The 22,541-nt window shown below is 56.5% G+C and overlaps 1 protein-coding gene across 4 annotated transcripts; it reads right to left on the bottom strand.

Moving 5' to 3' along the window:
• Positions 1–6,128: 6,128 nt before the first annotated feature.
• Positions 6,129–22,541, bottom strand: MS4A10 (membrane spanning 4-domains A10). 4 transcript variants are annotated; one of them, XM_034646140.1, is made up of 8 exons: positions 22,430–22,541; positions 17,461–17,703; positions 16,963–17,082; positions 15,843–15,899; positions 14,436–14,567; positions 13,253–13,363; positions 11,010–11,128; positions 6,129–6,247 (listed from the first exon to the last, which is right to left on the bottom strand). In XM_034646140.1, exons 1-7 carry the CDS (start codon positions 22,463–22,465, stop codon positions 11,027–11,029), a joined length of 801 nt encoding a protein of 266 aa, XP_034502031.1. In that variant the 5' UTR covers positions 22,466–22,541; the 3' UTR covers positions 6,129–6,247; positions 11,010–11,026. The 4 variants fall into 4 exon arrangements, with proteins under 4 accessions (XP_034502031.1, XP_034502033.1, XP_034502034.1 ...); XM_034646142.1 differs by having other exon boundaries at positions 14,436–14,564; XM_034646141.1 differs by lacking the exon at positions 6,129–6,247 and adding an exon at positions 8,985–10,360.

Genomic DNA, 22,541 nt, shown 5'->3' with positions numbered 1-22,541 from the left:
GGGTTCAAGCAGCCACCCTGCAGGACGGGGTGGCAGCTCCAGCCTTTCCTAGTTTTCTTTTCTTTTCCTTTTTTTTTTTTTTAAAGATTTTATTTATTTATTTGACAGAGACAGAGACAGCCAGCGAGAGAGGGAACACAAGCAGGGGGAGTGGGAGAGGAAAGCAGGCTCCTAGCGGAGGAGCCTGATGTGGGGCTCGATCCCACAACGCCGGGATCACGCCCTGAGCCGAAGGCAGACGACTAACCGCTGTGCCACCCAGGCGCCCCCAGCCTTTCCTAGTTTTACTGAGCTGGAGGTCATGCAGGGACAGCCCTGCAGATCTGTCTTGTTTTCCTGCTGCTTTAACTTTCCCACTGGGATAGGACTTTGGTCCCATGAACCCTGCCCACTACATGGCTGCTGGGGTTGGTGGTGGCTGTTTCAGGTCTACCTCGGATTGAGTGGCCCACTTACTCCCAAAGTGGTTGGCTGTCCCTGGAAGAAGAGGTCCTCCCTGCTTGGCTGGGCAGTCTCCGGGGTCTGGGGCAGCAGGGAGGGCTCCTCTGGGCTCTGCCACGGCACCCCTGGGGTCCCGGGGACAGGGGAGATCACTGGCTGCTGCTCTCAGCTTGTCACCACTTCCGAGGGCAGCTGGGCTCGGGGCTGGGCTGCCCCCAGCTTGCCGGAGGGAGCTGGGGTCCTGGAGCCTGCCGTCTTGGACATCCTCTCCACGGAGCCCCTGGGCACACACAGGTCATCCAAGGATGAGGCAAAACATGCCTGAGCAGCTCCCCATTCCTGGGTCCCAGTTTCCCCAGCTGAAAAGTAAAGCATTGGTCACACATGGGTGAATGTGTCATTTGTAGCAGTTAAAAGCAAAGGACTACGTGTCTGCAGAGAGCAATAGGTATGCGTTGAGTAGGAACTAAAAGTCAGAAACAGAATGAGACGTCACAGTGCCATCTGCGTAAATGAAACATTGGACGCGGAACAGTACACACACTAAAACACACCGAAGTCACTGCCCGGGGCAGGGATGAGGGCCAGGGCGCAGGAACAGGTGGGGACGGGTTGTGGCCCGGGTGACCGCCCGCGCTGGGCTCCCGCTTACCAGTGAGCATTTATGGTTTGACAAACCCAATCCCCATTTCAGGAGATGGAACTAGTTTGCCTGGATCACACGGTTACTAAAGACGGCGGGAGCTGGCCTCCGAATCAGGCCAGCTGGCTACCGACCCTGAGCCTTTCCGCTTTAGGGCGGGGCTCCCATGACCTTCCACCCCGGCCCTTACCTTCCTGCTCAGCCCGGCTAGTTAATAACACCCCCAGCTCCTCAGCGCACACCTGTGTCTACAGCTCGTTGAGCACTTAACCCGCGCCTTCAAGTAGGTTCCCCTGCTTAGTTACTAAGCATCCTTTGAGTTGTGTGGGGATGGGGGTATCACATCCACTCTGCTCAGGTCAGATGGACGTAAATAGGGGGGTCTACACTTGCACCCGTGCCTTCTGACCCCCCACATCCTGTGTTCAGCCCACTGCCTCATGTTGCCTCCCTTAGCAAAAATGGGGAACGTTATAAAAAAACAACAGAAACCCAGAACACCTTGAATTACAGGTGAGCTCGGGAAAGAGAGCTGGGAGGCCCCTGGAGTCCCAAGGCCTGCAGCTCTGAGCCTATACCCGACCGTGGGACCCTCCATCGGCAGCCGGGGCGCCTCCTCACCGCACTTCCCCCCAACTTGGCCCCTTCTCTGCCCCAGCCTGCAGCCTCCCAGGGCCTGGATCCAGCTCAAGCCGTATCGACAGACCGCTCCCACGCACTGCAGCCTAGTCTTGCTCAATCACAGCGATCAGCTGGGTGCTTGCTAAAAATCACCGGCACTTGGGCCTCCCTGCTGGCCTGGCCTCCTGAATCAGCCTCTCCTGGGGAGGCTCCTGGGAATCTCAGCCTTGAGTAACCACACCCCCCCCCGCCCCTGCAGGTGATCCCTGCGCTCAGGCCACCCCTGCCGTCCTCCCGCCCCTGCTCCGTTGCTGAGGACCAACGGAGTCCCCTGGCTGTGAGCCTCGGCACTGATGTCTCAACTCCCACATCTGAGCCAGTCGTTGGCCCCTCTGCTTGCTCATCTCAAAAATGGAGGGAAATATCTGTCCCCGAGGATCCTGTGGGATGACACGTCATGCTAAATGCACAGCGCCTAGCGGTTTCCAGCTGCAAGCGTGTGCTCCTTCTTCCTGCCAGATGCAGCCTTCTAAGTCTTCGTGAGGCTTGGAAGTGTAGTCAGCCCCTGGGTCCCATAGACCTGCCTCAGGTGCCTCCCCAGATGCCCATCTGTCCTGTGGAAATGGCTGCATCCTCTATAAAAGCCTGTGAGTTTCCTTTTATAAACAGGCATCTGCCGATCGTCTGCCAGCCTCATATCTGCTCAAGGCCATGTCTGGACCTCGCAGGTGATGGTCAGGCCGGCATCCCCTCACCCCCCCACCTCCAGAGCCCCAGGTTCAGGGTCTCACCAAGTGCACTGCAAGCACCACGGTTGCCCCCCCACTAAAGGTCAACCCGGGTTCCACTTCCTTCTCTCGCTGCCACCTTCACTGTTTCTGGGTCTTTTTTGGGGGGAGGGGGAGGGATTATTTTCCTAGACTTTCTTCACCACCTCTGTGGGCCATGACCATGGAGGAGCTGTGTGGGGTGGAGGGCAGGTGTTGGAGCGGGCAGAAGGGAACATACCACAACTTCAGTGGGAGTTGGCAGGTGACGTCGAAGGAGCACTGTTGGGAGAAGGGGGGAACTGGCTTCCTCTTCGACTAAAGGTATCGACTTGCTGTTTGAGGGCAAGACCCTTCCTCCCGTGGGTCTCAGTTTCCCCATCTGGCAAATGGAGATGTTGGATGGGATAATGAGCCCCAAGGCCGCTTCCAACTCTGACATTCTTAGTCTGAAGTATACATTCCTAACATAATTGTTATTGACACAGGAAAAAATGTGTCCATTGTCCAGGTGTGTGTGACTTCCATGTCGAATGTTCCCTTTTTTTTTTTTAAAAGATTTATTTATTTATTTTAGAGAAAGCATGCAAGCAGGAGGAGGGGCAGAGGGAGAGAGAGAGAGAAGCAGAATCCCCGCTGAGTGCGGAGTTGACGCGGGGCTTGATCTCACGACCCCAAGATCATGACCTGAGCCGAAATCAAGAGCCCAGCTGCTCAAATGACTGCACCATCCAGGCGCCCCACGTCTGAGGTCCTGCCTGAATTCTGCCAATAATTCCACAGAATCTAAGTGCCATAAACTGAATGTTCGTGTCTCCCCAAAATTCATGTGTTGAAACCTGACCCCCAATGTGATGGTATTTGGAAGTGGGGCCTTTGGGAAGTGCTCTGCCCTCACGAATGGGATTAGTGCCCTTATGAGAGAGTCCCCAGCAAGCTCCCTCTCTCCTTTTGCTGAGGACACAGCAGAAGACAATCTACGAACCAGATAGAGGGCTCTTACCAGACACGGAACTGTCCAGCCCCTTGATCTTGGACTTCCAGCCTCCAGAACGGGGAGAAATAAATGTCAGTGGTTTAAGCCACTCAATCTATGGTATTTCCGTCATCGCAGACATAAACTTTCAGCAGGACTGAGGGGCTCACCCGAGTGAGCCAGTGAGCGTTCTAAGAGCCACACAGGGGTTCCAATAAATATGCTCCCTTGTGACCGGGAATGTCACCCCTCTCATGCTTGGCTTCCTCATTTGTGTGCAGGGAGGGTATCGTCATGCCCGGCCCCTGTGGGTGCTGAATCAGATCCGGCTGTCTCCCCTCTGCCCATCCAACTTGGGGAGGGGGTCCAAGCCAAACCCCAGCCATGTGGCTGTTCCCTCTGTCTGGCTTCCCCAGACACCTGCCGAGAGGAGGACAAAATCAGCAGATGTCACTTGAATTCCAGCATATTTATCAAGTGCCAGGGATACAAAGTTGGAAAAATCCCAATAGGTCCCAGTCCAGCAGAGTTAGCACCAACAAAACAGCAACTGCCCTGGTTCAGTTTAAAATCGAAGAGATTGGCCAATCTTCTTAGAAAAGGATCGGCCCCCAAAAGTGATTAATCAATGGCGTAGAGGATCCAGGAGGATCTCAGGGCAGGAGACGGTACCATGTGAGCACCGCGTGTCTGTTGTAAGGAAAGGGACAAAGACGCAGTGTTTCGGGAACCCGAGGGATGCTGACAAAGGTTCACAAAGAGGAGGAGTTGCTGGGATTTCCTTCCCGTGCTATCTTGGGAAGAACCACGGAAACATAAGCCCCCGTGTCTGGTCCCCAGGAGCTTGTTGGAGGAAAAGAATGAGTTCAAGTCTGATAATGAAGTTCAAGTCGGCTCTGCTGCTAACACTTACTTGGCTCCTGAAGGGCTGTGAGTTTGAGACCCTTAAAAACGAAGGGCCACTGTGAGAGCCAGTGTGTGGTCTGGGACGAGGAGCGTGTGTGGGTTGGGTGGGGGGTAGGCTCGTGGACGAGTATGTGGGCCTGGGAGCTTTCCAGGCAGAAGAACCAGACAGCACAGTGGAGACACAGGACATTTTGGAGGGATGCCAGATGTGGCTGGAGTGAGACAGTTCTGGAAAGGAGAGGAGGCGGGTGGGATTCTCTAACAGTCATGGCTGCAAAGAACACCCTTGGAGGGCTGATGGGTAACAGACACGCTCCCCCAGGCTTTCGCCCTCTCCTCCAGAAAGCAGCCACTCCTCTGGGGCTGTTCAGCTGTCTGAAATCAGAGGTGAGAGGGCCCCGGGTCAATGTGGCTGCTGGGGAACCCTCTGTTCCCTTCCTCCTCCCTTCCCTCTCCTCAGAGCCCCCTCAGCCACGTCCACCTGGATGAGACAGAGGGTCTGGCCCTGGGAACTCCTCTGAAGGAGTCTTTCCAGGGTTTGGAATGGAAGTGAGAACGTGGTACAGGAAGCAAGTGGCAGCGGCCACAGGACGCAGACAGGGGACAGGCCTGACCACAGGGAGGGCAGTAGGCGGGAGGAGTCAGCGGGGTTGGGGCTGGGGGGTGTTGCTCTGCCCCACGGCTGCCAGATAGGGACCTGACACAGCCCCATCACAGCGGGCCTCGGTTTCTCCTCTGTGGCACTGGAACAACGGGGATACTGAACTCAGGGCTCGCAGCCCTGACCCTGCACCCTGCTGTCTGAAGGCCACCGGCAGGGGCCAGGGCTTCCCCAAGGCCGACACGGAGAGGGAGAGGCAGAGTGGACTGCTTCTCATGCCAGGTGGACAGGGAGGATGACCTGAGGGAGAGACGGACTGTCCCCTCTATCCTCCAGACAGTATCCTCATTCCTTCCTCCTCCTGGAAAGGACAGACACATCTTCCGAGAGGTCCAGAGAGAGGTCCAGGCTCTTCTCTCTGATAGAATGAAGAGAGTGTAGTCCCGTGTTTACTTTCACCACCCAGAGCCACCCCGCAGGGGGCGCCTTTTCACCTCTGTTTCAAGGTCGCAGTTATCCAGACCGCAGTCTAGATGTTGCTGGGGAGGTGTTTCGTAGATGTGACTGAACCCATAACCGATGGACTGTAAGTAAGGGAGAGGGTCCTAGCCGGTCTGGGTGGGCTCGATTCAGTCAGTGCAAGGCTGGACGCACAGAAGTGAAGCTTCCCTCTTGGGGAAGAAACTCCAGCTGTGGACGGCAGCTGCAGACAGCACCCCGGAGCCCCAGCGTGGCCCACCGACCACCGGCTCTGTGCTTGCCTGCCCAGCCCCCATAACCGTGGAAGCCAGTTCCTCGCGGTCAGTCTCCACGTGTGTCTTGCACCGGTCCACGTGTGTCCGGCCGAGTGCTGACAGGTGACAGTGTCCAGCTCCAGCACATAGTAGGCAATTTGCTGCGGAATGCGTGCGAGGCAGCAGGAGCGCTGGGAAGGCAGTGGGGAGGCAGGGAGGAAGGGGTGGCTGCTGGGGTGGGGCGGGGAGAGCTGAGCGGTGGCTAAAGCCCATGGCCTGGGGAGAGCCCTGGTCAGCTGGGACCTGGTGCCTCAGGCCTCGAATGCCCTTCCCCGGGTCTGTGCTGGGCAGCCTTCAGGCCTCCGCTAAGACAACCTCCAAAGGAGAGGACCGACGCCCCGTATTCCCAATCGAGTCCCCATCAGTCCTCACAGCACTTCCACCAGTGACACGTTTATTGGTGTGATCCTTAGTGCCTGTCAGACCTGGCGGAGCCCAGTGACAGAGAGCCTGGGGGCTGGGTTCTGGCTGCTTGAAGCTCTGCGGATTCATCTCCACCTGCGGCAGGAAGGAAGGAAGGAAGGAAGGAAGGGAGGGAGGGAGGAAGGAAGGGAGGGAGGAAAGAAGGGAGGGAGGAAAGAAGGGAGGGAAGAAGGAAGGAAGGAAGGGAGGGAGGGTGGAAAGAAGGGAGGGAAGAAGGGAGGAAGGGAGGAAGGGAGGAAGGAAGGAAGGAAGGAAGGAAGGAAGGAAGGAAGGAAGGAAGGGTGAGCACAATGCTTTCATGCCTCCATGACCTGCCTTGAGCACAGGGAGTGGCGGGGGGGGGAGGAAGGACGGGGCTTTGAGGCTTTTCCTGATGCTCTCAGGGTAGGGATAGGGTAAGAGTTCGAGGGATTGTCCTCTAGATGGGAGGACACTGTAGGTTGGGGGAACTTGGGGGGGCGGCGTTCAGTTGGATGCAGACACCTGCTGGCCTCATCCCCCAGCCTCCCAGGGAAGGAGGGGGAGCATGTCATGGCAGTGGGGCAATGGTGCCAGACCTGGGCTCCAGCCTGACCTCAGTCTAGGCCCTGCTGGATGGCCTTTCATACACCTGGGCCTCAGTTTCTCCATCTGTCGCATGAGGGGTTAGGGAGATCATCCATAAAGATTCTTCTGGTATGAAAGTTCTATGAGACCCAGAGGTAGAATTCCGGGTTCCAGGGACCAGGTGAACTTTCAGGTCAACCACACAGTGCAAACCTGCTTCTTCCTTGTCACTGCAGTGGGGTGAGGGGTTCCACTTGCCTTGCTTCCCAGACTTCAATCATTCAAGCCTCACCCACACAATTTGTATATATCTACCTGTGTCTTGTACCATTATTTATTTATTGGGTTTCTTTAAATGGACCTTCTTTTTAAAACATTTTTTTCAATTCAATGATTTTTATATATGCACAGAGTTGTGCAATGATCACTACAATTTCAGAGCATTTTCGTCTCCGCTTGCAAAAAATCCAGGCCCATCATTTCTTTGTTTTAACTCGCACATGTCTTCTAACAGCGCACGTGTCACGATCTTAAGTGGGAAGCCAGCATCACTTGCTGTAAGTAGAAGACAGCCATAACACTGGACCCAGGACAAGGGCCAGCGTGGTTAAGTTCTGGCCTGATGCCGTGCCCGCTGCTCTCGGTGGAGAGACAGCAGCTGGCATGAGAGAGGTGTTAAAGATACAACAGTACCAAACAGAGATTTTCTCCCTAAAGAAATCCAAGAGGTTGCCGGGAATTGAAGAGGAGTTACCCCCCCACATACGTACTGATATCACTTATTACCATGTTCTCACATCCTATATCGTTCACCCCATGTCTATGCTTCAGGGAACATGGAGTCAATACTTTCACATCCGTGGTCTTCTCTGACCCCCACAACCACTCCGTGAGTCAGGAATGACCACTCCCATTCTACAGATGGGAAATGGAGGCTCATTTCTACAATGAGTCAAAGGTACAGGAAATTTTTAGTCCAACGACCTTCCAGTCCCCTGAACATTGCCTCTCCCCCACCCTGACCAGGACCCTCTGGGTGTGCTCATTTCTCGGGAGTCCACTGCCCACAAAACTGGTCCCTCCCCAGGCTTGGGGGTAGTCGGTGGTGTCCTCACCGGGGACAGAAAGGCCTTTCTATGGGAACCCAGGGGACTGAACACTCTGGTTTATTTGGCCCAAGGCCACCTGGGCACCAGCATCTTGAGGCCAGATGTGGGCTGTGACCCTCGCTCCTGTTGGCTCATTGTTGCAGAAACCTAGCCTGCTGGACCGCCCTGGGAACCTGAGGGGCATCGAGGCAGTGCCCCCCAGCCCTGAGCTCATGGATCCCTTTATGGGCTTGGTGACCCTATGACCCCTGGCAACGTTTCCAGTTACTCTTCACTTACGCGTGCATACAACAAAGAAGAAACTTCAAGTAAAAAAAAAATTGAGTTTACATCATTGTCTTCAATATAGCACATCAAATTAGTGTTCACTATATTTGAGATTTATATACTCCACATTCAGCTATTGTAGAAAAACCAATTTTGACATTTTCCTATTAAATAAGTGATGTGAACTGTTCTGTTTTCTTTTCTTTTTTAAAAAAAAGATTTTATTTATTTATTTGAGAGAGAGAGAGAGCGAGCAGGACAAGCAGACTCCCTGGGGCTCGATCCCACGACCCTGAGATCATGACCTGAGCCAAAATCAAGAGTCGGACGCTTACACCAACTGAGCCACCCAGGCGCCCCTGTTTTTTTTTTTTCTTAAAACAACAACAACAACAACAACTGTAAGAAAAGGCAGGTATAAAGACTGACGGAAGCAGTGATGAGCCGTGACAGTGACCCCCGTGTCCGGAATTACTACTGAGGGACAAGCAGGGCCTGGGGTCTGAGACGTGACGCGGTGAGAAGGCCCCAGCACCGCCATCGGGCAGTTCTCCCCAGCGTTCACCCTGTGTTGAACCAAGCCTCAGGGTCACTGCCAGGTGACAGGAAAGAGGAGGAAGGGGGGCAAGTGAAGGGCACTGAGAAGAAACAAGCAGACATTCCACAGACAACTGTTCTTTTCACAAGAAAAAGGTGGGAGGGTTGTTCTAGATTAAAAGAAAGCAAAGTGATGTGACAATCAAAGGTAATGCATGAAACTGGATTGGATCCGGGTTAAGCATTTTTGGTCCCATGGGAGAAATTTGAATATGGACAGCATATGAGTATTATGGAATTATTTTTAATTTTCTTGGTGCCATGATACTTTTGTGACTATGTAGAATGCCCATATTCTTAGAAAAAAATGCAGGTGGGAGAATATGGGGATGAAGGGTCATGGTATCTGCAACTTACTTTTACCCGGTTCGACAAACTAGTGTATATACGGATGTACGTGTGTGTATGCGCGTGCACGTGACAGGTACGGATGGAGAAAGGGAGCAAGTGTGCAAACTTGACACCTGTTTCATCACTGTACTATCCTTTTCATTGATTGACTGGTTATCCAAGCAAATCACCACCCTAGTACAACGTCCTATTTTAGAGATGAGGAAACTGAGACCCAGTGAGGCATGGGGCTGAGCCAAGGTCACTGAGTAACTGATGACCAAGCTGGAATTTGCACCCAGGTCTCCAGACAGCCAAGCTGAAGTTCTTTCCTTCATGTCCCTTGTCCTAAACATTGGCCCTAAACATTGGCGTGGCTTTTGGCTCCCTGAGGCTCCCGCGGAGCCTAGCGGCTTCTACTCTGTGTTCTGCTCCAAGGCCAGCTGCAGCCTGCAGGACTAATAGACCAGAAGCAGAGAGAAGAGGCTACGGACAGGCCAGTGATCGAAACCAGAGGTGACAGCCAGGAGTGGCAACAAGGGAGGAGACAATAGGAGAATTCAGACCACCTCAAACCCTAGGAATATTCAGAGTGCCATTGATTGGGAGGGCATCTCTACACAAAGGGATTGTCGAGGGCTGCCAGCCCGTACAACCGTGAACCTGGGCTACCACATGGCAAACAGCCTGTCTGGGAGGACGGGGTGCCCATGAGCTTGAGGGCTGACTCCGCCATGCAGACCGTGTGTAGTGCTCGGACGGGGGCAGGTCTCATCTGACCAGTGAGAGCCCAGCCCCCGCAGAGTAGGCCTATCCTATAACCATATCGGGTGCTGTCTGGAAGCAAGAACTTCAGTTTGGAGCCAGAGTGCTCAGGTCCAAATTCTGGCTCTGCCACTAACCAGCTGGGTGCCTTGGGGCAACTTGCTTAACTTCTCTGAGCCTGCGTGAAATGGGGAGTAACAGAACCTATATCACAGACGGGTGGGAGGGGCAATGCTGGTGTCATGACAGCATTAGCCCAGAGCCAGTAGCCCAATAAAGATTCACAGAGCGAGGGCTGCTATGCCCCAGGGAAGAGAGTCCGGGCAGAGGAAGTGCAAGGGGATGGCTCAGCGGCAGGGGTGGGCCTACAGCATCTGTAGAACCTCAGGGAAGCCAGGGCGTCTGGAGCAGATAAGCGAGAGGCGGAGAACCAGCAGCTGACATCATAGCAGCAGGTGGCAAGTGGGTGTTGTTTTCACCGTGTTTACACTGGTTTTGTGCATCGCTTCTTTTTATGGAAAGTTATTGGCTTCCTGTTTATTGCAGATACAAAGTACCCCTCCAAAGTGATACACTGTGAAAAAAAAATCCATTTATGGAAACACGAGAGGAATGGAGCACAGTCCACAAATAACAGAGACGGCCGACTGTCCTGGGAGCAGTGCGTGCGGGAAGGAGAGAGGCAACCTTCCGCTCTTGACTTATCGGCGGGAGCCGCCGTGGACTTGAGCCTGCAGGTTCACAACAGTGAATCCTGAACTTGCTCTATCTCAGAGGAGGGCAGATGGCTTCATCCACATGCCCCCTCATGGTACAGATGGAAACACTGAGGCCCAGGGAGGCAGGGAGATGGGTTCACAGTTTGCTGGGAAGAACTGGTCCCAGTTTTCATCTGACTCAACGCCCCAGCCGCTCCCCCACCCAGGATCCAGGGATTCGGACCCAGACTCCCCCCTGAGTCCACACGCTCCCTGTGTGCCCACCACTGACTGGAGAAAGCAGACCGGGAGGGGAGAGGGTGTGGAGTTGGGGCCGGGGGTCTTTCCTGTGCCTGAGGGGGTGGGGACCATCCCCACCTGGGCCACCAGCATGGGGCAGACCCTTCTAGCAACAGCACCGTCTGCCCCTTTCTGGCACCTGTTCCCTCGGACCTGGTCCACGTCTGCGCAAGAAGGGGCCAGGGAGTGAACTCTGACAGCCTGGGGAGCCCAGGGCTTCCGTACCTCTGCTTTTGCTCGTCTTACATGCCACCTTGAGTCACATCCTCATAGGATGGGAGAGGACTCGTCGACCACAGCCTGAATCCCACCGGAGCCTCAGCAACAACGGACAATTCGTCCTTCTGCAAAAAAGGAGCCCCCGCCCCTGCTGGTCACATTCGTGGAGCAAGTGGCCACTTACAAAGCACTGACCCACTGGCTCCCTTGTCGGCTCTCAAGGTTCCCATGGAGATGGGGAACTGGAGGCTCGGGGACGGACTTTCAGAAGTCTGCTGTGGGCCTCTCCACCTCCTGCCCCTGAGGAGGGAGCGGGGGAGAGGCTGCCCGGGAGACGGTGGACCGACCCTCATTCTGGGGCTGCCACCAGTATGCAGGGCACACTGCCCCCCAGCCCCCCATTGGATTCCCTGACGGGGTTGGGCCAGGGGCTTGGCCGGGGTCCCTCCTAGCCGGAGCACACTCTAGGGGCTTGCTCCCCATGTCCCCAGGGACTGCTGCCCTGTCCTCATCCTGGTTTGTGACGAGGCTGCTGCAAGGCCCATCACCGGCACTGTTCTCTCAGACAGAGGAGGGCACAGAGGCCTTCGGGGGAGGCCCGGCTTGGCCCCTCCCTGCTCTTGTGACTGTGGGATGTCACGCAACCCAGCTGAGCCTCCTTCTTCCTGCTCAAAGTGGGGAAGCAGAACCTGCCTCCCTGCCCCCCAGAGTGGCCGCGAGGTTCCGGGAGGTACAAGCCAGGGTGGTAGGGCCCCCAGGGATGTCTGTGTCCTCATCCCCCACCCGTGAGTACGGCAGGCCATGGCAGAGCAGACAGTGAAGGTTGAGATGGGAGATTATCCTGGATTCTCTGGGCGGGCACGCGGACCCTCCCGTGGAGCCTCCGGCTGGAGAGCAGCCCCGCCAGCAAGGCTGGATGATGTTAGCCCCGCAAGACCCGCTCAAAGTGCCAGCGTCCAGAACCGTAAGACCACACAGCTGTGTCTTTGTTGCCACGGCAACGGGAAGCCACGACAGCCTCCCTGCAGCAGTTCAGCACAGTGCCTGGAGGACAGCAGATGCTAGGAAGTGAGAGAGGCTCTTGCTAATTCCTGCAGCGGGTGGGGGGCCTCGGTCTCCCCATCCTGAGCAGTGGGAATGGCCCTGGGGACTCAAGGCCTCTTCCAGCTCTCTGACGTCTTAACAAGAATATGTCCTGCCAGACAGCCAGGCCCTGACAAGGATACCCAGCTCGGGGCCACCGCTCCTATGTGTGCCGTGCAATCTCCATGGACGGACGGCACCGACTAGAAACCAACAGGAGCGTCGAACTCGCAGGATCACGGAGAGTTTGGAGCCCGTGTTTTTATAGTGCTCTCAAGGTCAGATTCTAATAGGAACTTTTCTCTTTTACAGAAATGAGCTGAGAAAATCACATCTGGTCAGGGTCACTGGTGTGGGGAGAGGCTAGTCTATTCCAGAACGCATCTGGCCCCCACCTGCCGTTCTGCCAACCCCACGGGAGGAAGGACCTGGCCGTGGGTTAGACACACCTTGGACTGAGTCCTGGATTTCCTTATGGGCTGACTGGCCTTGGGAAGGGATGGGACCTGTCTAAGCCTCAGTGTACTTATCTGTAGGACGGGGAAGTAAGTACCCACCTTGAAGACCTGTTGAGACAATTAAGCTAAAATCAAGTTATGGGGTGGGTGAGGTGGTTGTTATTGTTGTTGTTTTTCAAGCTGTATTTTTCGAAAGTGCTCCACAGCAGGAATGCCCCATAAGCCTGAAATGCTCTGTCCCTTATGACCCCCTTCACTTGCTTCCATCACAGCCAAACCCCACAACACACCATAGCTCTCCTGGCCTTCCCTGTCCCTTCCCCAAGCCATTGTCCATGGCCTTGTGTCTGCTGGAAGTCCCTTCTCCCATCCTGTCTGCGGGTCCGAATCCTGCCTGGGGCATCCACCCATCTCCCCATGAGAGCTCCGGGGGCCTCAGGGCCGGAGAGCGGGGGCCTGCTGTTCCGAGCGCCTGGGGAGTTTTCTCTTGGGTGGCCCTGCAATTTCCACCTTGAATCGGCCTTCCCTCCCCTGGGCGTTGTCTCCCTTACCGGCCCGCCTCTGTCTGTGGCCCCACTGAGTAAATACTCACCGCAGGACAAAGGAGTGAGGGACTCGCTCCTCACGTGCCCCCGCCTGCCATCTCCCTTCCCGAGCCCTGTGTCCCCACCCATCTCTCGAGGGCTGGTGGCTCCAGGAGGGCCTCACCTCTGCGGACGCACGGTCATTCCGGCACACTGCGACGGTTGTGGAGCCCAGCAGGAAGAACTCCAGGACCGTGAAGCAGAGCAGGGCCACCTCCAGCCTCTGGATGTGGACCTGGAGGGGGTGGGGGAGACGGAGACAGGGCGAGGCCTCACTGGGTATCTGCACCCTTCAGGTGGGCACAGCAGGGGTCCAACCCAGCCAGCAGGGGGCGGTGGGGGCTTCAGCTGCAGGTGCGCGTCAGGGAGGGCAGGGGGGTCTCTGTGCAGCTGGGACCGGGTCTTTCTCAGTCGCTGCTCTACACCCCCCTGCCTGGCACCCTTGGTTCCTCAGTGAGTATTTGGAGGGCTGGAGAACCTCATGGGTCTCTGGTGAAATTGCAGGTGGCCTTCAGTGTCGTCTCAGCTAGCCCCACTTAGATGGGGACACTGAGGCTCAGAGAGAAGGAGCATCTTTTGTAGCTGGGGAGGAGCTGGGCTTAGGACCACCCTGCAGTGGGGACATTTCACACGGCCACGTGTGTGTGTGTGTGTGTGGTGGAGGCCAAGAAGGAATCACCACCCATCACGGTCAGGAACCTGGCCCAGGGACCCGCAGCTGCCACGCAGAGTGTCCGGCTCCACCTCTGCTGAAAAGGCACTGGGCTCGGAGTCGCAGGCCCGGCTTTGCGTCTTCACTGCACCCTTGACTTGCTGTGTGGCCTTGGTCTATTTATGTAGCCTCTCTGGACCTCAGTGCTCACTCCCTTAAAATGGCGGTAACAGAGTAGACTCGGCCCAGTCTGCAAGGCGGCTGTGAGGCTCGCCCATGATGGGGTCACTGGGGCTACGATGTTTAAAGAGCCTTGAACAGTTCTAGATTGTGATGCTGAATTTGCTGCCATCTTGCCGCTCAACCCCGAACAGGCCCTTCTTCCTCTCTGGTCCTCAGTTTTCCATCTATAAAAGTGGGACTGGGCTCACTGACTCGAGGCCTCGCCCAGCGCCCTAACGCTGACCAGTGAGACGCCAGCATCCCCCTCTGCACTGTGCCTCGGGAGAGACGGGGTGGGAACAGAATGCCTGGGGGTTCTGGCATCTGTGCCTGGGCTCTGGAAGGTTTCCCGAGAGCCAGGAATGTCCTCTTGGCCAAGCCCCAGGCAACACCTTCCTGGGAGCGAGAGGACCCTTGGGGCGGGGGCACTCACCGGGCTGCTGGGGTACGGAGTCCAGATCGGGAAGTCAAAGGGACTCTCCAGAAAGAGATCTTTGGCAATGACAAAGAGGCCAGCTAGCACGCAGAAGCAGCTGAGGGCATGAGCTATCAGGCAAAGCGTCTTCTACAAGCAACAGTAACAGTCACAACCATTGTCCAAAAGTTAGAGACCCACACCTAGGTCCTGTGTCTAGGCCTGCCAGATGCTTGCTCTGTGACCTCAGGAAAGACTCTGCCTGTCTCTGGGCCTGAGGCTCCTCTTTCAAACATGACTTAATCATCCTGGCATCAACTATGTCACCTGGTCAGGGACAGGACCCCCAAATGGTGCCTCACCCCTTCCCTTCCCTACAGCCCTGAAGGTGCCCCATCCTCACACACTCGGCCTCCTTCCCCACCCACCACGTTCCTGAAATGCCTCCCTTCATCACCATCTTGGGTTAAGCATTAGTCCGAGGGCCTCTCACCAAGAGCGAACCCTTGTAACGGGGAAAGGCTCTGACATACGGAACCTCTACCAGAGTGGACCTCTCGGCTGTGAGGACGTCCCATGATCAGGCACAGGGAGGGAGAGGCTTCTGGCTGTGAACGGGGCCCAGCCCAGGAGGAACGGGCAGGTCTTGGCACCCCCTGCCTCTGCTGGGCAAATGGCACAATGCTGTCCTGTTCTCTGCGCCTCCCGAGAAGGCCGGGGACAGCCAGAGCCCAGCCCAGCCTGAGGGGCACAACTGTGGGCCAGGCCAGGCCTTCCGGGGCAGAGGGTGGGCCGAGGCCATGAGGTAGGAGGCGTAAGGATGTTCTGTCTGGCCAGTCTTGTGTTGGTGTCCACTCGGGCCTACTCTGGCCGCCCAGGGCCCCTCCAGCCCGCCTGAGCTAGAGATGTTCTGACACCAGAGTGTATGGGAGAGAGACGAGGAGATGGGTAAGCTGTGGGGACAATCCTGGGGACGCAGAGGCCAGCCATGGCAGGTCAGGAAAGACTGCCAGGAGGACGGGGCGTGTATGCCGAGTTTTTAAGAATGATCAGGCGTAAATCAAAGCCGGGAGAAAAGGGCATCCGGGAGTGGGCAGGGTGCTTGGGCCAGGGACAGCACAGAGCAGGGTCGTGTCCTTCGGAGATAAGAAGCACATGGAAACCCAGCTGTGGGCCATACCGACCTGCTGATGCTGGACATGAGGACAGAACGGGGCCCCAGGAAGGGCAGGGGGTGAGGGGCAGACTTCGAGGACCTGGGGACCCTTCTACTTGGATGCCCTCTGCTGTCCAGAAGACTCGTGCCTGCTCCCAGCCAATCCTGGAGAAGTGCCTTCCGAATCCCCACCCCACAGGCACAGATGCCCGTCACAAAGCTGACCCGGGCTTGGCATGGAAGGGAGTGACCTCAGTGCCCCAACTTACCAGATAAGTCTTCGAAAACAGCTCTACCATGATCACCAAGATCCCCGAAATGAGGAACTGCAGGCCAGATTTGAAACAGTCGTAAGAGAGGGCGGGGTTCCTTGAAACCCACAAGTTTGCTTTCTTCTGCCTACTCTCTAAGAAAACCAAACCCCCGGTAGCTGGCTGATGGCAGGGCACCACTCCTCCAATGAAGGAGCTCCCCCTGCCTACCCCAGGGCCCACCCCGGCCCACTCTGGCCATGCTGGTCTTTGCACAAACCCCACACTTGGGATTCAGGGGCGCCCTGCCCTCGATGCGTTCCCGGCCCCTCCCCCCAGCCCCAGTTTGCTGGAAACCATCCCTCTGGGATCAGCTGCCCTATCTTCTCCACTCCCACTCTTTCTCCAGTCCCAAAGCCTGCAGTTTGGAGAATATTAGCTCTTCGTTCTGAGGTCCCTGGTGTATTTCTGCTATGATTCCTTCAGCCACTGGGTGCCAGTCCCTGGGGACCACAGGAGGAGCCGACACTGCATGTGGAGACAGGCCCATCACTGCACACCGAAAGCTCGGAGCTGGGGACCGTGGACTGAAGTGACAGTGGGGGGTCAGGACAACTCCCCTAGAGGGCGCCGTGGGAGCTGGGACTCGGTGTGCATGCAGGAACTGGGGGACCCAGGGTTGGGAGCCTTCAGGAAACCGTGTGCTCTGCTCTCCCGGCATCTCCCATCCTGGCAATGGCCTGGAGAGGAGCCACACCTCACATGCCTGTGTTCCCACAGACCCAGCCTGACAGCCTTAGGCACCAGCGACGGGTGGCTGGATCCGCAGGCAGCCTGGCTGCCCAGATGCCCGAGCAAGATGGAGTCGGCCTGGCTCCTGCTCGCCTTCCACCTGCTGGGTGCCCCTGCTGGATTAGGGGAGTGTGCAGAGAGCCCGGGAGTGCTCCCCTGGGATGCAGACCCCAAGGGGCCTCCTGGGAAGGATTGAGGACACAGAAGCAGAGGCGGGGGGACTGGAGAATGGGGCTTCCCTCCTAGTAGATCATTCTGACCCACCTGCCTCTGGCACCAAATGCCAGGGTGCCCCAGGCCTGCCTGCTGATCCCCACACCCGGCCCATGTTTTGGCCCCTACTCACAGAGGCAGCCCCCCAGAATGGATACCAAGACTTCAGCACCACCAGGTGAAGACTCTTGCCGGTGGAGACCAGGCAACCCCCGAAGAGCGAGTACAGCAGAGCAATGACGACATGGAAGGCCTGGGGCGGGAAGGGGACAGGGAGCCAGTGCTGGGGGCTGGGCGTCGGGGAGGAGCCCAGTCTGCTTCCCCGCTTCCAAGGGATCCTGGTGGGTCTGCAAGGAAGAACTGGCTCCTTGGAAAGGGGGATCGAGTGACTGACCCTTCCCCTGGGGTCCTGCCTGGGCCTCCCGGGGTCGGTGGGGGGTGCGGAGGGAAGAGGAGGAAAGGGGAGGGACTTCTGTTGAGGACTTCCTATGAGTGACATGGAGCCAGGGCTGGCGCAGGTGTAGATAGCCTCTCCCACCCCTCACGGCTTTTTCAATTCTAGCAGGAGCGGTAACCCCAGCCCTCCCTCTCCCGGCCTCCACTGCCGGGGTCCCAGGAAATGGGTACTCACGCCCAGCAACTTGAGAAGGTTGCGTCTCTTCCTGGGCTGCTTCTGGTACCAGGCCTGAGGCGGGAAGGCAGGCAGGCTCGGCTGCGGGGGCAGGCTTATCTGGCCAGGCTGGGTGGGGTCCTGGGCCTGCCATGGCGGGAGCTCCTGGGCCGGCCATGGTGGGAGCTCCCTCACTTCCGGTCTGGGAATCATACTGGCTGCTCCATAGGCTTCTGCTGTCAGCAAGTGGGCTAGGGACCTTGGCTGTAGGAGAAGGAGAGAGTCTGGGTCAGAGCCCATCCCATTTCTGGGGCTCGTGCCTGGGTGAGACTCAGTGACTGTCGCCTCTTCTCCCTGAGCCACGGCCTTCCAGAACAGGCTGCCCTGTCCAGTAACCCCTGAACCTGATTTGACCTAGAATAACCTGGCTTCTGGGCATGGGGTGAATTGGCTACTCGAGGCCTCTGTGGCATTGCGGGGACCTCATTCTGTCTGGGGAAGAAAAAACGGTCAAACTTCCCAGCCACTGCAAGACAGAAGACATCCAAACTGGCGAATATGGTTCCTCCTGGGTTTGGGCTGTTGGGGAAGAGGAAGGAGGGAAACTTCTGTGGAGGACCCTCCATGAGCCAACGCTGAGCCCGGAAGTCCATATTTACCAGTGAGCCAACATTTACACGCATTCTCTCTCTTCTTGGCAGTGGGATAAGCATTTTACATGCATTATCTGATGTTACCCTCCTCCCAAACCTCTGAGGTAACTACTGTGCTTGCTTCCATTTCGCAGATGAGGCCCAGAGAGGTTAAGCCACTTGCCCAAGGTCACACAGCCAGGAAATGACTGGGCTGGGACTTAAGCCTGGGTGTGTGGGTTTAGTCCTCCAGGCACTGCTGCCTCAGTGAACGAAAGGAAATGTTCTGGATGTTTTAACAGGCATGAGAAAGAGGTTGAGGGAAAACTTTGCAGGGGACAGAAAGCCCCACTTGCTGAGGGGCCAGGTCACTATGTCGTACACTGAACTGGGGCACATAGAGCTTGGGGGCTGCCTGGTGACTTCTAGTGAGAAAAGCTGACCTTTCCCAGGGGAATCGAGGTGGGATGGGGTTGGGAGGATAGGGGAGCCCGTTTATGGAAATCGAGGTAGGAGACAGTTCTTCATGGGGACGGGGTTCATGAGCAAAGTGAGTGGGCTGTCCTTACTTTTCCTGGTAAAAAGAAAGGGGGAGCATATTCCCCTCAATTTGAATTCCAACTGTATGAATTCAGGAGGTCCCATGTGAACACCCCCGTTTTGCAGTTTTCCTGCATGGAGGTGGTGACAGTAGCAGGCGAAAGAGCTTCAGGAGCCTGGGAGGGACAGGCGGCCTGCATAGTTAAAACCCAGACAAGGAGGAAAGGAAGGGACAGGGTCCGAGGGCAAAGGGCCAGACAGGGCCTCACATCTGGTGAGCACTGGCTCTGTGCTAGGCTGACCTCCCTCAATCCCCGGGAAGTTGGCTCCATTCTTTAGAAGAGGAAGTGGGTCCAGCAAGGTCCAGGGCCTTGACCAAAGTCACACGGCCAGAAGGGGCCTGGGATTTGGGACTGTGTGTGGTCTGACAAGCTGCTGGGCCCTCTGCTAAATGTTTCCACTGGCCGTAGTGACAGTCCCGATCTAGTGGGGAGGGAGGCAGAGGGGCTCCAGCAGCTGAGCCCAGAGACACATTGGTGCACGACTCTCTTTTTTGTGATGTGACCTGGCTGTGCTTGGAAGTCCGTCCTCTTAATTCCCAGCATTTCAGGGCCCCTCTGACATAGCCGCTGGACCGATGGATGCAGTTGGAGGCAGAGGCCTAACCAGGTAGCCACCGGCTGTAGCTAGTCTTCTCTGGTGCCCCTGGGAGGACAGAGCCCACCCCTGAGCCTCGACACCACCAGAAAGCACGATAGAAGGAAGACATGTGAGCAGAGGGGTCTTAGATGGAATAGGTTATCCAGGGAGATAGTGAGCACTTGGTCACTGGAGGTGTGCCATGGGCCTGGGCTTTCACTTTCCAGAATGTGACAGCGGGAAGCATTTAAATATCCACTTGGGAGCTGTAGTCAAGAATGCAGAGTAACCTTTCTCAAAGTGTGTTCCATGGAACACGGGTCCCAACAGATCAGCTGCAGGAGGGTTCCATAGTCAAATAAGTTTGGGAAACCCTGGATATCAACCCCCCCCCCCCCCCCCCCCCCCCCTTNTCTTTAGCATAGTAAAGGTCCTGAGAATTCCTGCAGAGGAGTACTCTATTTTAATATTAAGGGCATTTCCCAAACTTAATAGGCTGTGGAAGCTTTTTTTTGTTGATTCTACAGTTGTTCTGTGGGGAACGCTTTTGGGCACAGTGGCCTTAAACGAACAAACTTCTGGTTCTAGGGGTTTTTTGGCCTTCTTTGCCCTCCCTTTGGCCTTCTTTGCATATGGTGGTGGGGGTAGGGATTGGACTGTGATCTCTAGAGGCCACGTCCAACTTTAAACAACTCTCTCAGGGGACAGGGAGCTGCTGCAGAGCCGTCCTGCCACCAGAAGGGAGGGGTGCTGAGGGCGGGGCTTGGAGAACCAGAGGGACAGCCTGTCTGCCGTGAGGTTCCCACTTTCCGAGGAGGGCCTGAGCTCCAAGTCCTTAGAAGACATACCCTGTTGCCCCCGCCCTCTGTTCCTCCAGAGCCCCGGGCAGGGCTGTGTGGGGTGGAGGTGCGCTGACCCCCCCGGGGGGGGGGCCAGAGACCAAGGACAGTGGGAGGACTGTTCTTAGCCTTGGCCCCTCCCCCATCCCTCAGCCAGCCTGGCATACCCAGGGAAACCAGCCAGGGCCCAGATTCCCTTTGGTCCATCAGCTCCTGGAAGGCAGGGCCAACAGGGACTGCTCCAGCCCCCAGCAGAGTGGACGCGTCATGAGCGTTGGACACGGGCAAGGCTGGCTCAGATCCTGGCTGTGTTCCCGGGAGCTTGGACCTTGGGCAGGTTGATGACATCTCACTATCTCCTTGTCACATGGGGGGTGGGGTACTAGTGTCTCTCCCAGGCACAGGGGAGAGGGTGGGGTGTTGTAAGGATTGAGTGGGATAAGGTCTGCAATGTGCAGGTTCTGGCAGGTAGCAAATGCCCGGCAGACATCAGCCTGCCACAGGCCTGCAATGCCCCCACCCGGCCGCCACTTGGTCCTCACCCATTCCTCCCTGAAGACTTGACCCATCCTGGGCGCCTGGGTGGCTCAGTCGGTTAAGCATCTGCCTTTGGCTCAGGTCAAGATTCAAGATCCCAGAGTCTTGGGATCGAGTCCCACATTGGGCTCCCTGCACAGTGGGGAGTCTGCTTCTCTGCCCCTCCCCTGGCTCAGGCTCTCTTTCTCTCTCGCTCACTCTCTCTGTAATAAATTAATAAAATCTTTTTTAAAAAAAAAAGACTTGACCCATCCTGTCCTCATTGCCCTCAGGGGTGATCATGGGGGGGGAAGGGGTGTGAGAGTTCGGGGCTCCTGGGGAAGGAGGGAAGGTGTGGCAAGGGAGGGAGAGGACTGGGTGTACTGAGTGTACTGGCTGGTCTGAGATTCACCCGTGGAGTCTGAGCTGAACGCCACAGGGACCCAAGCAACAGCGAGTGAGATCTGACGATGGAGGTTTGTGGTCGAGCAGACAGAGGAAACGTGAGGCCCTGATCAATCTGTGCTGGGGAAGCCTAGAGGACAGGGCAGCTTCTGAGGGGGTGTGTGCATGCATGTGTGCATATGTGCGTATATGTGTATGTGTGCATGTGTGTGCACACACCAGAGTGCATGTGTATATGCATGTGCATGTGTACACGCATGCACATGTGTACATGTATGTACTTGTGCATGTGTGTATCCGTGTGTATGTGTACATGCGTGCACATGCATGCGTGCATGTGAGCACATGTGTGCATGTATGCATATGTATGCAAACATGTGTTCACGTGCATACACTGGTGTGCATGTGCGTATATGCACACATATGTGTGTGTATATATATGTGTGCATGTGTGTATTCATGTGCATGCACTGGTGTGCATGTGTGCATGCGTGCACATGCATGTACACGTCCATGTGTATTCGTGTGCATGCACTGCTGTGCATGTGTGTATATGCACACATGTGTGCATGTGTGCATGTGTGTATATGTGTGCATGTGTGTCAAACAGAGACAGGCAGGAATTGAGAGATACTGAGTCACACAATGTGACGAGGGGCTGGTGGGAGGCTGGGGGTCATTCCTAGAGGATCGGGTTTTAGTGGCTGCCAGTTGGAAAATAGGGGAGTGTGCCCCCCCCCCCAGGGGCCAGCAGGAAACAGAGGCCTCGCTCTGGGGTGGAGTCAGGAGGCCTGGACTCTAGTACTGGCCCTACGTGGTTCTGGGCAAGTCCTTTCCCCTCTTTGGGGCCTCGCTTCCGTGTGTGTGTGTGTGTGTGTGTGTGTGTGTGTGTGTGTTTCTGGGATTGGAGATTGGAATGGAAATCGCTGTGACCCCCTCCCAGCTGGCAGCAGATGGGCTCTAGGTAGTGTGTTCCTCCCTGGGGTCGATGCTCTTGGTGCCCCCACTTCCCATTTACTGGGGGGTGGGATGCCCACTGCCAGCTGCTGTAATCCTTGGTGCTAAGGGCTCCTAACTGCTCCCTCCTGGGGGTTTAGTTACAGCCCCGCCCCCCCAGCCTGCAGCCAATCACCGACTGGCACACGGCATGAATGGACAGCCCCCTAGCTACCAGATGGGACCCAGCCTGTGCTACTGAGCACCGGCTGGGCTGCTGGTGGGATCAGCGAAAGCTGGCGTCAGCTGAAACCATCTCTGTCCTTGGCTGGCTTTGCCGGCCCTGTCCTGCTTCGCGCTCTTTTTCTCTTGAGAGCACTCCCTCGCAAGCCAGTTGCCCACCACCCTCCTCTCAGGCTCTGCTCTGATAGAATCTGAGCGAAGACATGCGCCTCCTGGTTCCTGCTGTGGGGGACCACTCACCTGGCCCTGGGACCTCCACTCGGAGCTTGCAGCCATGCTCTGGCCCCTGGTTCCACCTCAGCCCCACAACGCGCACCCGAAGATCATAACATCCTTTGATGTTCGACTTTGG

Source organism: Ailuropoda melanoleuca, chromosome 16 (genome assembly GCF_002007445.2).
Source record: "Ailuropoda melanoleuca isolate Jingjing chromosome 16, ASM200744v2, whole genome shotgun sequence".
Lineage (NCBI taxonomy): Eukaryota > Metazoa > Chordata > Mammalia > Carnivora > Ursidae > Ailuropoda > Ailuropoda melanoleuca.
The sequence above is the reverse complement of the archived record's forward strand: the minus strand, read 5'-3'. Positions and strand labels throughout refer to the sequence as shown.

Bases quoted from the DNA above. Each gene is read 5' to 3' on its own strand.
- MS4A10 (XM_034646140.1), bottom strand. From the start codon at position 22,465: ATGGCTGCAAGCTCCGAGTGGAGGTCCCAGGGCCAG. The intron at 17,704-22,429 runs GTGAGTGGTCCC...CTTCTCCTACAG, and splicing joins AGTGGAGGTCCCAGGGCCAG to CCAAGGTCCCTAGCCCACTT. The intron at 13,364-14,435 runs GTGAGTGCCCCC...CACCCCCTCCAG, and splicing joins CTCCGTACCCCAGCAGCCCG to GTCCACATCCAGAGGCTGGA.